This window comes from Condylura cristata, unplaced genomic scaffold (assembly GCF_000260355.1).
Source record: "Condylura cristata isolate star-nosed mole 26May11 unplaced genomic scaffold, ConCri1.0 scaffold00016, whole genome shotgun sequence".
NCBI classification, from domain to species: Eukaryota; Metazoa; Chordata; class Mammalia; order Eulipotyphla; family Talpidae; genus Condylura; species Condylura cristata.
In genome coordinates this window covers 32,567,177-32,583,035 of record NW_004567117.1, presented here as the reverse complement: position 1 = coordinate 32,583,035, position 15,859 = coordinate 32,567,177, and the positions used below count along the sequence as shown (strand labels likewise).

The 15,859-nt window shown below is 34.4% G+C and overlaps 1 protein-coding gene across 3 annotated transcripts in view; it reads right to left on the bottom strand.

Annotated features, from left to right (window-relative positions):
• SMAD4 (SMAD family member 4) overlaps window positions 1-15,859 on the bottom strand; it is a 48,140-nt gene that overhangs the window by 21,085 nt on the left and 11,196 nt on the right. For 2 of the 3 annotated variants that reach the window (XR_001145509.1, XM_004683909.2), the window contains exons 2-8: window positions 11,195-11,573; window positions 10,241-10,415; window positions 9,787-9,816; window positions 5,948-6,160; window positions 2,951-3,070; window positions 2,738-2,854; window positions 1,323-1,373 (exon numbers count right to left, since the gene is read on the bottom strand). Coding sequence is in view for 2 of the 3 variants with exons in the window: in XM_004683909.2 (XP_004683966.1) it covers window positions 1,323-1,373; window positions 2,738-2,854; window positions 2,951-3,070; window positions 5,948-6,160; window positions 9,787-9,816; window positions 10,241-10,415; window positions 11,195-11,443 (955 nt within the window). In the remaining variant the exon portion in view is untranslated. Of the gene's footprint in view, window positions 1-1,322; window positions 1,374-2,737; window positions 2,855-2,950; window positions 3,071-5,947; window positions 6,161-9,786; window positions 9,817-10,240; window positions 10,416-11,194; window positions 11,574-12,246; window positions 12,315-15,859 lie in introns of all 3 variants that reach the window. The other variant, XM_012725907.1, reaches the window with a different exon arrangement.

The window sequence follows — 15,859 nt, the reverse complement described above, 5'->3', positions numbered from 1 at the left end:
CCTAGAGGAACAAGAAGACATTAATATGGTACATTTACAGATGCAATCCTATTGTTTTATAAAGTAAATGAAGGACCAATTTTATCTGATCATCACAGAGTGGGGAGCAGAACAGGCAGATTGACAAAGTACACTGCTGAGGGGAGCAGCGGGCGGGCCAGGAGAGGTCTGCCACACCATGTGGTCACCTCCGGGCAGGCAGGGATCGAACTCATGTGGAAGTGGCTTTAGCTTCTCAGTGCTGTGCTTTAACCCGCTGCGCCACCAGGGAGCGCCTATATTCAAATTTTTAATTGATGAACTCAGCTTATTACACCTTTCAACATAGTTTAATCAAATATTTTAAACATTCCAGTTCGCCAGAGGTTCCTGAATTATTCTTCTAAGACAGATACAGTGAACTATTTTTCTTTTCAGCATCTACTTAAGATTCTTCCTTAGCTTTTTTTTTTTTTTTTTAAAGATTTATATATATGCATACAGAACTGGGGTACAGGCCAGAGAAGCAGGGGTGGTGAGAGGCTTCACCACAGAGTGGGGAGCAGAACAGGCAGATCATTGAAGTATACTGCTGAGAGGAGCAGCGGGCAGGTCAGGAGAGGTCTGCCACGCCATGTGGTTACCTCTGGGGCAGGCGGGGAATCAAACTCATGCTGTAGTAGCTTTAGTTTCTTAGTGCGGTGCTTTAACCCGCTGCGCCACCAGGGAGGGCCTAGTTTTTTTTTTTAAAGATTTATTTGTGCATACAGAACTGGGGTGCAGGGGTGGTGAGGGGATTTATCAGAGACAAGAGTAGGGAGCAGAACAGGCCCAATGACGAAGTATACTGCTGAGGGGAGATTTGGGCAGGTCAGGAGATGTCTACCACACCACGTGGGATCACCTTGGGGAGGGTGGGGATCAAACTCATGCTGAAGTGGCTTTAGCTTCATAGTGCTGTACTTTAACCTGATTCACTACCAGGGAGGGCCCTCTTCCTTAGCTTTTTAAGCTAAGGTTTTTTAGCTGCTCTATTTTGAAACTTAGTTTTCTTCTGTGGCATATTTATGTGTACAATGCTAAAATCAGAATTTTGGTAGTTTATATTTTAGCTGTAAACACAGTTCTTGTCTTTTCTCTAAGAAACATTTGAAAAAGAATAAAATACAGTTTATGTGTGACTCTATGAGCTACTGCCAAAACAGAATATTGTACCTATCTGAAAAGCTAAGTTGCTCTATAATTTTATTAAAACTTGTGTGTATGTAAGAGAGAAAGAGAGATGTTTCAACTTCCATAAAGAAAAATCTAAATATAGGGAATCAATTCTGAAATACACTTACCAGGATGATTGGAAATGGGAGGCTGGAATGCAAGTTCATTGTGAACTGGCCCTAAAGAAAAAACAATAAAAATCCCATTTTTATTTATTAAAAGTTTTCCAATGCTAAAACTTTTAATAAACCTTACTTAAATTTGTACTATTGTACCTTTGGAGTTGTTATGCAAGGTCTAAGAACTTAAAAGGTTAATTTAGATTATAATTATAGCAAGAAAAAAATGAAATTTTTTTCTACTAGCTATTTAATAGCTAACATTTTAGTGCAATGTGCCAAGTGCTGTTAGTCAATTTACAACAATTTGTACATACAAAATTTAATATCACTATGTGTATTAATCATATATCATACAGTACCATTTATAATGCAACATATAAATATAATTAAAATTGTTAGGTTCATTCTAAAAGTATGAGTTTATGGTTTATTAAATTCAGTATATTTACACAGAGGAAGAATAACTAACATAATTGAGATTATTACATATTAAGACCTGTGCTAAACACCTAAATTATTAAATTTACTTCACTACCCTTAAGACAGGATTGTTAAAATATGCCATGGCCTCTAAGCCCAGTAAGGGTCCAAACTCAGTACCCTTAACCACTATGCTGGCCCAGGCAGGAATTAATATTCTCTTAAGACACAGAAAAATAGTAAAGCAGCTGTAAAAAAAGGAGGATACAACAATATATACACAGTACGATTCCTTTCAAACCCAACCCCCAATTTTTATATATCCATTAAGAATGACTGGAAGGAAAAAATATGACAAAATATTAGAACTGGTTATCTATGAGTAGCAGGATTTTGGATAATTTTCTTATTTAAACTTTTCTATATTTTCCAAGTTTTCTTTAGTACTATTAACCTTATAAACCTTGTAGTGAAGAAAAAGGAATTTAATAACTATGAAAGATTTTATAGTCCTATTTTACTAAGCCAAAGGAACAATGTTCCTATTCTGCCTGAAGCTATAAGCTATGTTTATCAGTAGGGTTTCCCTCCCAATCAAGCTGCACAGAGTTTTAGAGATTCAACATTTGAGTATCTACAGGATGTTGAATAATATGGTAAGGGAAACCTTGAGATTCTGACACTCAAGGGGTTTCAATTCACTATGGGTGGATATATAGAAATATATGAGCTCTAAAAACACATATAAAGCAAACAAACAAATGAATGGAAATCAATGTGATGTTAGTGAAACATTAGCAAGAGAAATAAATGTATTTAATAAATAATCACTCCTCTAAAACAAAAGTATGATTACTATGAAAGGTAATACTGCTTACAAAAAAGTGACAAGCACTCATCATTTAATGAAACTAAGATGACTAAAGATGAAAAAAAATGCTTTTGAAAAATAAAAATCAAATCAAAAAGAAAAGGCCCTTACAACAAAACCAAGAGCTTACAGTAATGTCCGGGATGGGGCGGCATAGGCGGGTGGTGCTGAAGATGGCCGTTTTGGTGGTGAGGCAAATTAGGTGTGTATGGTGCGGTCCTACTTCCAGTCCAGGTGGTAGTGCTGTCTAAAAATTAAGGCCCACATGGATTAATTTGCTTTTATATAAAGTCTGCCTATTTTTTCTCAACTACTTAAAAGATTTTAAAAAGTATGTACATACTATGATGGTAAGTAGCTGGCTGACCAGTAAATCCATTCTGCTGCTGTCCTGGCTGAGGCCCTGAAGCTATCTGCAACAATCCTTCACTATGGCTGCCTGCCAATATACTGGCAGGCTGACCTAGAGGAACAAGAAGACATTAATATGGTACATTTACAGATGCAATCCTATTGTTTTATAAAGTAAATGAAGGACCAATTTTATCTGATCATCATGACTCTAACAATATACAAAAGTGGACCTCACCTATGGTCTATCAATTAAAAAACCTAAAGTCACCCATTAGAGACAGACCTTAACGTGAAGTTCAAATTCACTCTACCTTAAGTCATATCTAGCTGATTTTAGTGGCCTCTTGTTTCACAAAGTCTACAGAGTGTCAGTAAAACCCCACTCTATGTCTAGCATATCACAACTTCTTCAGAAGCACTTTCGTTCACCCCTGGCCACTCCATCCAGCTCTGGACCTTTCTGATTAGGACTCCAAAAGTCCATGCTCAAGAAAATATTGAAAACTGAAAAGTTCATTATTATCAGCACAGGTACTGGTAATGGCAGAATGCTGGGGTTTGATAAAAGAAAAGTAGAGCAGACAAATAATTTAAATGGAATGTGATGGGTAAGGTGAGGAAGTTAAAAAAATTTCTAGCTCCACTGTCCAATCAATATAGCATTTACTAAGAAACAAAAAAAACTATCAAGACTATTTAAAATATTTTCCATGTACTTTAGAAGAATCAGTCCTTTTCAAGACTATCTTCACATTCCTGGATTTACAGGAAATTAGCTACCCTCTCTATATAAAGTATAAAGGAAGAACTAAGCTTCCTTATCTTATGTTCTATTCAAAACCATCCTATGATATTGCTTACTGATTTATATTTTTAAGGTTTTAAGTGAGAAAAGCTTGATTTCTTAAAGCATTTCAATTAAGTCACTTTTTTATTTCATTTGGAAAGCACTGAAATTTCATAATTATTTGTCAGCTCATTCTTTCCTCATTTAAATGGAACATAATCAGATCGAAGATAGTAAATACTACTGCCCAACATACTTAAGAAATGAAACATTTTTCTCCTTTCTACAAAGCACATTTCCTGTAAAACTGTCAAGTTAAAAGCTAAAAAGAAAATTTCAATACTGATCAAATTATTTATTTTTAAATGTTTTTAGCAACCTCTTTTCCGATTCATTCCCAGAAATTTTTGCAAATTAACCTTAAAGGTTAATTACATTTCTACTCTTACTTTTGCTATTGTTCATGCTATGTACTCAGTTCACTTACAAACAAGGTCACCAAGCAGGAGAAAATAATCGCTTTAGTTTACAGATATTTAGGAAAAAAGTGAAAAATATCAAGTGCCAATGAACATCAACTATAAGGTAGCCCACTGCAGTTATCTTTACTGAATACTTTCAGTAAGTGTGAAGAAATCAAGCAATCTAAGTTCAGTTCATGTAAAAGTCTTATAAAATTCTCCTATTTCAATTTCTTTTCTTTTAATTGTATCATTCCACTTTTTGAGCTCAAGACAGCTCTCATGTGAATACTGTCTGTAAGATCTAAAAACCCATTCAGTTGTGAAAGTATACCCATAAAATTATCAGCATTTCATTTATCTCACTTTTTCTGGTCTTCAAATGGAACTCAGCCTCCAGAAATTCAAACAAAGTCACGTTAGTAGACATCAGCAAAGGCATGTAAATTCCATCTCCAGATAATGTAACCAGAAGTAACTCATCGTGCTCGAGCATTAATTTATGTTCAATCGGTCATAACATTCCTTCTTTACTCTCCATCACCACTACTACTACATGATTACTACTTCATCACTATTTGTCAACTACATTTTTAAATTGGTAAATAATATTCAGATAACAAAAACTCTTTTCAAGTGTCCAGGCCCTAAAGTATATGCTTAATCCATATAACCTACTTAGAATATGCTGTACATGGTAAAATACTTATTTCATGTAGCAAATGCAAAAGATACTGCTTTGAAGAGGTAAAATGATCTAGAGGGAAAACAATCCTCCATTTATTCCAAAGATCAAATTTGGTCTGATGTTAAAAGAGAATAATGCCCCCTTTCATAGTAGTTAACAAAGCATCAGTCCTGATCTATCAACAAGCTAATGGTGTGCTTAGATACAATCCTGTTAGCAACAAGGTGCAAGTAACACCATATACATGTCAGCTCTGTGATTAATAAAAAAGTAAGTTATTACTCTACTTGCCAAGCAGCAAACTGTCCAACCTTTGGTGAAAATAAACAGCAGTATTAATAGAACCAGGCCAACATCTTGATTAGAGCCAAAGTGTAGGTGAACATAATAGCTCTCTATTCTACGACATTACAAGAGAATGTGGCACCAAATAGAAGAACATTTATGAAACAGACTCATTTAAAAATAGGCAGGTACATGAATATGCTTTATATCAACATTAACTAAAATACTCAGCATCTAGCTTAAAAGATTATAAACACCTTTAAGATTTCTTTTTTTAAATTTGCACAATGGAAAAATGAAAAGTCATTATAAGGTAATATTCTGCCAGATTCAGCACATAAGAACTGATTAAAGGAAAGCTTGCAAAGCCATTAACACAGATTTTTATAAATAGCTTAATCCAAAACTACTTGTTAACTACTTAAGTATTTCTCTAAATATATTTGAAAGCTCAAGAGTTTTCTTATTACTGCATTTAACAGCAAAGGAAAAATTAGGTCATTAGTTTAAATCAGTATTATTATAATCAAGGTCATTACTTAAATTCCAGTGACTAAGCATCAATGTAAGAATCTTAAATAAATTGCAAACACCATTTTTTCTATGACCAACCTAAAAACCTATTTATACCTATTTATATAAATTTATATATACTATGAAAAATACCATAGTACAATTGATTTTTTTATTTACTTTGAGTTTTTGACTAGTGGCAGACAATGGTTGGGGAAATTCAACTGGCTCAGTACAGACTCTGTAACTCACTTGTGGAAGCCACAGGAATGTTGGGAAAGTTGGTGGTGCTGGTAGCATTAGACTCAGATGGAGCTAACAGAGCTGGGGTGCTGTAGGTCTCTGTAGATGCACGATTACTTGGTGGATGCTGGATGGTTTGAATTGAATGCCCCTCCGTGGATAATGATGGTTGTCCCTCATAGTCATGAACATATTCATCCTTCACCAACATACTTGGTGGAGCTATATAAAATATTAAACATATTTTAAAATCTTTTAAGTTTTTATTCCCAAGAAAAAAGATCTTGTATTATAACAATGCTAAATTCAACTATAATATATATAACTAATTTTTCCATATAATTTTGAAACATACTTTTTCAGTAAAAGCTATTTATTTAGTGATATTATAAGATATATTTTATCAATCAATCTGACTGAAACCTTGAAATCTAAAGCTAGACTATAACAACCAACAGCAATGGTCCTAAAGAGATATTCCTTAATTTCTTGACTAACAGAAGTACTGATCACCTGAAATGTACAACATGAAGTAGATGAAGACCAGATAGCTAGAGAGATAGTTTATCCTGAGACCACTTGTTTAGATCAAATTGAAATACAAATACTGAACTATATGTTTTTGTTGATTTCACTCAGTAGACAAATGAGTGGGGTCTGATATTACACAATTCCAGGATCATGAATTGTCAAGTCACATACTCTTTGAAAGTGAAGTATATATTGCAAGCGTTAATGCAAAACAGAAAGATCCTAAATGGTTAAGTGAAACAAATTTCCTTACAGATATCCATTCCAAATAAAGATGCTTGATAAGTGGTGTGAAAAATTCAGTGAGCAACATACTTCACCTATATGGTTGCACCTTAATAAACAACTAGACTCTAGCTGATACAACCTAAAATCTTTCCTTGAACAAATCAGAGAATAGTTTGCTTTGTTGTGAGAAAAAAGCAAATTACATTTATAATGTCAAGTGTTCTCTATCCAAAACCTGCTGATTTGGGGGGTTTGACTTTTATCTTTAGCAAACAACACTGCTTCTGAACTCACACTACCCCAGAACTTTACAACCCACTGAGCTCTAAACTAGCTTTCGTTCTTAGAACAGTCAATTAATAATCCACAAAGATATTCTCTCTCATTGAGAATCAGCAGTGTTCCTTATCTCTCCCAAAGTAAATCTTTGAAAAAATCTACTACATAAAAATTCCAATTAGATATTAGAATATTTCTTATCAAACTGGTAATATTTCAAAATGGTAAGCATCATTCAATGTTCAAATTTCTATGTATAATCTCTAAGGTCAAATACATGTCTTTAAGATGTACCAATTCTATTCTGAGGAGTTTCTCTTTAGACATTTTTATGGGGGAAATAAAAGCTAACCAAAGGATGAGTATATCAGAATAAATAAGTAAAGAATTGGACCCATCCTTTCATCACTAATGTTAACCAAATTATTAAAATACAAAGCAAACACTGTTTTGGGCAAGTACATATGACCATACTTATTCAATTTTTTAAAATAATGTTCTTCAATAAAGTTCTGATTTTCTTATTTTCTTCATATAAATTTTTTCTAAGATTTATTTATTTATGCATACAAGAACTGGGGTATAGGCCAGAAGTGCAGAGTGAGAGGATTCACCAGCAACAGAGTGGGGAGCAGAACAGGCAGATTGAGGCTATACCACATCAACTTAATACTCATTGCGTATGCTTTTCAGTAACTCTTCAGGTCAATGGGTAATCATAACATGTGGATTCTGCTCTTAAACAGTTATACCTCACAACTGTATCTTGTCTAATATGTTGGCTAAACCTCCTCAAAAATTAGTTTGGGACTCTCACCAGTCAACAGATTTCTTTAACCAAATAATTTAAAATATATATGTATCTTAATAAAACTCTAAATGTCAACAAAAATAGGTGTCTACAATATATTTTTGTCATGGGTCAAAAAGCTTTTTAGAAAACAAAATTATACACTATGATTATATATGTATGTTTTAAAAATCATATGCTTTTTGAAAAAAAAAAAGCAAGTTCCAGAAGAGAGCACAATTTGCCTTTTTGTGTAAAAAAGGAGGAAAATAATGTACATATTCTTGCACAAAATTCCTAAAAGGAAACACAAGAAACTAATAAAAGTGATTACCTAAAATAGGGGGGAATTGGGATGGGGTGGGAGCACTTCTCTGTATATCTTTTTATAGCATTGTGATTTATGGACCCTATATTGCCTATTCAAAAAAATAAAATAAAGTATATTTTTACATTTTTTTTAAAAAGATTTTTTAAATTTATTTATCCATACAGAGCTGGGCTACAGGCCAGAGGCACAGGGGCGATGAGAGGATTCACCAGAGACAGAGTGGGGAGCAGAACAGGCAGATTGACGAAGTACACTGCTGAGGGGAACAGCGGGCAGGTCAGGAGAGGTCTGCCACGACATGTGGTCACCTCCGGGGCGGGCGGGGATCGAACTCATACTGAAGTGTCTTTAGCTTCTCAGTGCTGTGCTTTAACCAGCTGTGCCACAACGGAGGGCCCAATATTTTACATATATTTTTAAAGACCAGAAATTAGATAATAAACTGCTAAGTATTTCTCTCTGTGGGTTAATATTCAAAAATTTACTCACTGAAAAAATATTTATTGAGCACCTATGTTCCAGGTTACTGCTCTAGCACTTTGACAGACATCAAAAATGAAAGACTTCTACCTGGATAGAGTTCACTGTTTTTTACATTTTCCTACTGTTTAAATACCCAACTGTGAGCACACATTATTCCAGTTCTTCCTAGCTGTTTAATCTTGGGCAAATTCCTGAACAATAAAGTGTGGATAATGCTACAGACAATGTAGAGGTATTTATAAGAATAGATAGTACTTATAAATCATCTAGCTAAGTACCTGACACAAAACACCATGCTACTAGGGTGATCATACTTGTAACAGTGATTGCAAACTATGTATGATAGGTAAAATAACTTACAAGGGACAGAGAAGCTGAAGCTACGGTTCAGTCAAACAAGGACTGTGCTCTTCATTAACATCAGCACGCAAGCCACAGCACTATCTGATTGTTCTTTCCTCAACTAAACTATGAGTTCTCCCGGGGTGGAGAAAACATACTTTATTTATTCTATCATCCTAGGATACAACACAGTACCAGGCAATACATGCTCATTAAATATTTGCTAAAATGAATACAAGTTGATGTGGCCATGGAAAGTTTTGTAAAAGAGATAAGAAAGACTAGAAATGATTATCTCCAAAAATTATCCTATTTTTAAAAATCTTTATCTGGTCTTGTATTATTATGCTTTGTCCAAATCTAAAGGGGCTATTGAGAACACACCTCCTACCTGTTTTCTGAGAACAGGAAACTCTGAAAGGGGCTTTACATAGCCACCACTAGGGGGATCCACAAGGCTGAATACAATCCTAGAGTCACTATAAAGAGGCTGCTAACCACACAACCCCATCATTAACAGGTGCTTAGAATAACAGTATTCCAGAGTAGGGAGGAGCGTGATGAGTCTTCAGAATGGACCTCCTCAAACCAATCTCCTTTAAAGAGATTCTGATGAAGTTGTCACTGAAGTTTCCCAACTCCTGAATCCCACTGAATTTAAATACTTTTAGCTCCAAAAACGGGGATGGAGCATGGTGAAGGTCTAATGAATATCCAAAAAAAAAAAAAGAAAATCTAAGTTGCCAAAGCAGAAGGGTTTTTTCCAGTTAATGTTACCAGTACCCATACTTGCTAACTCTAGGTTAATTTTAAAAGAATGGAGAGAACAGGATAAAATAAAACTATAAAAAACAGATTACCTACCATTACTTTGCAGAGTTAATCCTGAGAGATCTTAAATTTTAAAGGGAAAAAGAAAATAAAACATCAATTATTAATATGAAAAAACAGCCCATTATATTAAAAATTTTAGGATGTAAATTTAAGCCAAAGATTCAAAACTTGAATTATTTCAACAGTATACTACCCAATAATACACAAACAAGGTATTCAATTCTATAATACTTTCCATCTTATTTTTCAAAAGCAATGTTCTAACTAAGCAAAGTATCATCAACAAAAACTATCTACACTTAGTTTTAGCAGTCAAAATACATGTTTGTTCCCAAGTTCAAATTTTAAAAGCTATATTTTATTATTCTCTAATCTTATTTGAAATCCTGGGCTACCTTCAAATTTATAACTTAACTTAGAAAAGTTGAAACAAATGAGGTATTTTTCCTTTGTGTCCCTAAGGTTAAAAGCAAAGCCTACTTACCAATTCCAGGTGATACAACTCGTTCATAGTGATATGGATTCACACAGACACTATCACATTTTAAGTCAAATGCATACTGACAATATTTAACATGTTTTAGTTCATTTTTGTGAAGATCAGGCCACCTCCACAGACGGGCATAGATCACATGAGGAAATCCTTTTCGACCAGCCACCTAGGAAGCAATAAATGACTATTTATGAGCATCAGTTATGCATCAACACATAATAAAATGCATTACTGTGTTCTCATTTAATCCTTACAACCCTACAATTCAGTATTAAAACTCCCATTTCATAAATGAGAAAAGTAAAGGTCAAAATTAACTTAATTGGCCATGGCCACATAGCAGTGAGCTTAATTCAAGGCCAGTGCTCAGATTGTAAACATGCAAACACCATACCTATAATCTAGAAATAAAAATTTTAAATACAGTGACAAAGATTCCCATACTTTTCTTTAAAAATATTAAGCACAGGAGATGTACTACATAGTTCTACATGAAAAATGTGATCAGTGAGAATGAAAGACAAATTGTAAAATGTAAGCTTTAACTTTAAATATGTTTGAATTCTTCTAAATTGCTTTTATATAATAAAAGTGTCAAGTACAGAATATCTGATTCTTTAATTATAAAAAAATCAAGTGCAACTCCGTTTTTTTAATGAGCATATAATACTCAGTCTACTAAAGCACTAAAAGTGTGAGGATTTTTTTTTTTCGCTTTTTATTTCCCACATTGACCCTTTCAAAGTCAAAATATTAAAAAAACTAACATATATCTTCACTATATAGACAACATAGTCTTCCATATAGTCACATCATACATACTGGTAAAGGATACACCATATCTGAAGAGACAGGGCAAACATTAAATTATGCCATCATGATATATGAGGAAACAATCTTTTTTAATCTATAGAAGATACAGAAAAACTCTAGTACAGCACCAACCTGAAGCCTTCCATCCAATGTCCTCTGTATGGTAACACATTTGCTAGGATGAGCTCCATTTGTCGTAATAGCTGTTATTAAAGAATCCAATTCATCTTTTTTCTCCTTCAGTTTCTTTACCAAACTTTCAATTGCTCTTTTTGCAAATGTTTCGCTCTCTCCACCTTGTCTATGGCACATCAAACTATGTACAATGCTCAGACAGGCATCATTACTTGTTGGTGTGTTCGTAATAGACATATTGTCCATTTGTTAAAGTTATTTCTTTTAAATCAAGTGTGTCGCCAATTTCCAGAGCAGGTTTGATATTTTGGAGGCAGCAGAAAACAACAGCTAATGTTGCAAGGCAAAATGTTAGACATGTGGTATTTGGGACAACCTGAGAAAGAGAGAAAGGGGAAGATATTAGAAACCATTTACTTTGAAGAAGATGGAACTGCTCCAGTTAAGTCAAAGATTCAATGTACAGAATTCAAATTTAGCATTAAGTTTAAAATGACTTAATTAAGATGCTGCTGTCCTTAACATTCCAAAAATAGTAAAGGTAGGCCTTCTCATCATTACAGAGACATGCTCAATCAAGTATCACTAATGATACTTTTAAAAGATACTTTAAAAGGTACTTCCTAGAGGAAGACAAGCACTTACAAATAGTTTATAATTAAAAGAGTCACTAATACACATGAAAAATTTGCCAGCACCTGGTACCAAGTGTTGTTTATGAGTTAGCAACACATAGTTATTAAGAGATTAGTTACAACAATAAAAAAATGAATAATTTCTAACTGGGTAAAGGGCTCTAATTTAACTCGTTTCTCCACAGAAGAGTGGCCAATAAACAAATAAAAAATGTTTATCATCACTAACTGTTGGGGAAAGACAAATCAAAACCACAATGTGAAACCATTCATACCACTAGGGTAAATTTAAAAATGGAAACTTTATGCACTGCTGATGGAATTGCAAAATGGTATATAGTCAGTTTGGAAAGTAGAACCAGAAAGTAGATTACTGGTCACCAGATGCCATCAGGAAGGAAAATGAGGACTTACTGCTAATGTAATGAGGATGCTCGAAAACTGATGATGTTAATGGTTGCACACATTAAATTTGGAAATTCCTAAAAATGTTAAACACAGAATGACCAAATGACTCAGCAATCCCACACAAGATTACTAAAAATCTATGTTCACATGATAACCTACAACCACACAAATGTTCCTAACATCATCATAAAGTAGATACAACCCAAATGTATAAATGAGTAATTTACATATCCATACAATGGAATATTATTCAGCCAAACTAATGAATGAAGTATTGATGCCTCCCTACGACAAAGATGAACCTGGAAAACACTTCCTAAGTGAAAGAAGTAAACCACAAAAGGCATTTTTGTATGAAATACCCAAAATAACCAAATCTATAGAGATAGAGACAAAGTAAATTAGTGGTCACCAGATGCCATCAGGAAGGAAAATGAGGGTAATGAGTATGTTCTAAAACCTGACGGTGCTAATGGTTGCACACATTAAATGAATTATAAACCTTTAAAAGAGCAAGTTTTATACTATGTGAATTGTACCTCCATAAAGCTGATACTTTTATATATATATATATTTATATATTTTTTTAAAGATGTATTTATTTATTCATACAGAACTGGGGTACAGATCAGAGATGAGGAAGGTGAGAGAATTCACCAGGGACAGAGTGGGGAGCAGAATAGGCAGATCAACAAAGTACACTGCTGAGGGGAGCAGTGGGCGGGCCAGGAGAGGTCTGCCACGCCATGTGGTCACCTCTGGGGCAGGCGGGGATCAAACTCATGCTTAAGTGGCTCAAGCTTCTCAGTGCAGTGCCTTGACCCGCTGTGCCACCAGGGAGGGCCTGATACTTATATATGTTTAAAAATCACTAAATTCCTCAAAAGATTTTATCTATAAAAGCAATATGGCATTTTAAAAAGAAATTGTACTACAAAAAATAAGTATTAATGAAGAATTGAATCCATTCAAATTGAGCAAAACTAATCTTCCTAATCTCAAAATGCCACATCGAAGAAAAAATGGCAATGTCTAAGAATAAACAAAATAAAGCAAGATCAGAAACTGCATCCTAGATGTTTTTTAATTTGTTGATGCTGCATTCCATGTTATTTTGTTTCTATTTTCTTTTGCTAATTTACCATACCCCCATATCAAATTAATAATACTGACTCTTCAGCCTCCTACCAAAACCTGTTCCCTTTTAAAAATAATTTTTAATGACTTATCATTGGCTTATAATATTTTTAAATTTCAGGAATACAGCCTCCATCCAATTATAGAACTTGAGAATTTCGTAAATTAATTCTGACATCTCACTCTCTCTCACTATTCCCATATTCTCTCAAAAGCTACTTGATGCTTTACCTCAGTCATTTCTAACAATCTTTCTTTACTCATTGCCACTTTTTTAGTTAACATGTTGCTTCCTACTACTGTATTCCATTTTACATAAATGCCTGCCTCTTCTACTAATTCTAAGACCGTGGAAAAGAAGAAGCATTTTTTCTTATGTCTGTAAATAGTTAGCACTTGTCCACATTCCGTAAATACATGTTGAAAGCACACTTTCTGGACACCCAGGATTATCAGCATGTAGAATTGGATAGTCAGATATTTGGATTAGAACCCCAACATACTAAATAACTGAGCAAATGAACTTAAACTTTGAACCTGGACTAAAGAGTGTGTAAAAAAAGTTCAAAGGAAAAAAAATTATATACCTTGTACATAATGTTCAGTAAAATGCAGCTATTATCTGAACATTGAAAGTTTTGTTTTAGTTGTTTTAAAAGATTTTCCTTAAAGACATAACACGTTCCCACATTTTTTCCTTTTTAAATTAGTCCCCCCAAAAAACTTTAGGAAGGCATGGAACAGGAGTACAGCACTCATCCAGGGCTCATAACTCAAAGGGATGGTCTACAGGACCCAGGGACATTACATAAAGAATAAGGCGTGCCAGCTGTAGAGAAAAGTACCAAGGGCACCTACACGCGCCTAGTTAAAGTAAGCGGCCTCTAGCCATTCCTGGTGAAACCGCACTTTGAGAATGATGGATGGTTCACTGCTGTCTGTCTGTAAAGTACTGGTGACAATGTGGGAAAAGGAAATGAAAGAGGAGGGAGAAATCACTATGTATACCAAATAAACACATTGCAAATCTAGTTTAACAGAACTACCACTTTGAAGCCCCTGAACGCCAAGCTTACAATTTTAATTTTAAAACTGAAAGCTCTAAGGGGATACGGTTTTACCTGTCTGATTCATCATTACACATAAGTATTCTTTGTGGTTAAATGAACAACTTTTTGTATATACTTTCAGAGATTTGCGCTAATAAGACTTATGTGTAAAACATCCAGCCACAACTTTTTGTATATACTTTCAGACTTGTGCTGAGACTTGATAAAACCTCCAGCCCCTTTTTTATTCACCCAATAAGTCCTAGAGATATTTCAGAGTACACATAAAATGATCAATTCCCCCAAGTTTCGCCTACCACACTGTTCTCATTCCTTCATCCTAGAAGTAAACTACTTCCCTGATATATTGTGAATTCCCTGGTATGTTAATGGACACCTGCTCCCAAAACACACCCATTACAAGTCACCATATTATATTACAGTTATTTGATTATGTATTTGTTTATAGTTATTATGGTGTCTAGATTCTGTAACCGTGAATCTAGAAGTTCAAGAAAGTAGCACTATCCCATCTTAGAAATTCCTGTCACCATGCAGTTTCTGACATATATAAGCAAATGTCTGTAGACTGACTATACCTTTTTTTATTCTATGAAATTTCCTTGCAACAAATTTTGAAGCAAGGAAATATTTTTGTTGCTAAATTCATTTTCTGATATTACAAAAAATATCTGCACCAATTTAAAATGTAATAAATGTGTTTGAGTATAATTACTTCACCACAATCTCACCATCTAAAATTCTAAAATTTAAGCTCGTCTGGCCCTCCCAGGTGGCGCAGTGGGTTAAAGCATAGCACAAAGAAGCTTAAGCCACTTCCACATGAGTTCGATCCCCACCTGCCCAGGAGGTGACCACATGGCGTGGCAGACCAGGTCTCCTGACCCGCCTGCTGCTCCCCTCAGCAGTGTACTTCGTCGATCTGCCTGTTCTGCACCCCACTCTGTCTCTGGTGAATCCTCTCACTCTCTGCATATCTGGCCTGTACAAATAAATAAATCTGTACAGTTCTGTACAAATAAATAAATCTTAAAAAAAAAAATTTAAGCTCGTCTTCAGTCAATGGTTACCACAGGCGTTGTTTTAATTGCAAAATCCTTTCCTTTCTTAAAACAAAAATTTTCTCATAATTTAACAGTTTTAATCTTATGACTACAAATACCTGAAACATAATTATAAAATTCCTTGTATATAAATATAATATCAGCAGAGGTACATTTTAAATGTTCTCCTATACTAGCTCTAGATTATAATTTTTTTAGAGTGGCATGGGAATGGCAGCAAAGACGAAACTCATTTAAAAAATCATGTTCTGTGGAAGCAGCCCAAATGCCCAAAAGTAGATGACTGGATAAAAAAGATGTGGTACATATATACAATGGAATATTACTCAGCAACCAAAAAAGAGAAAT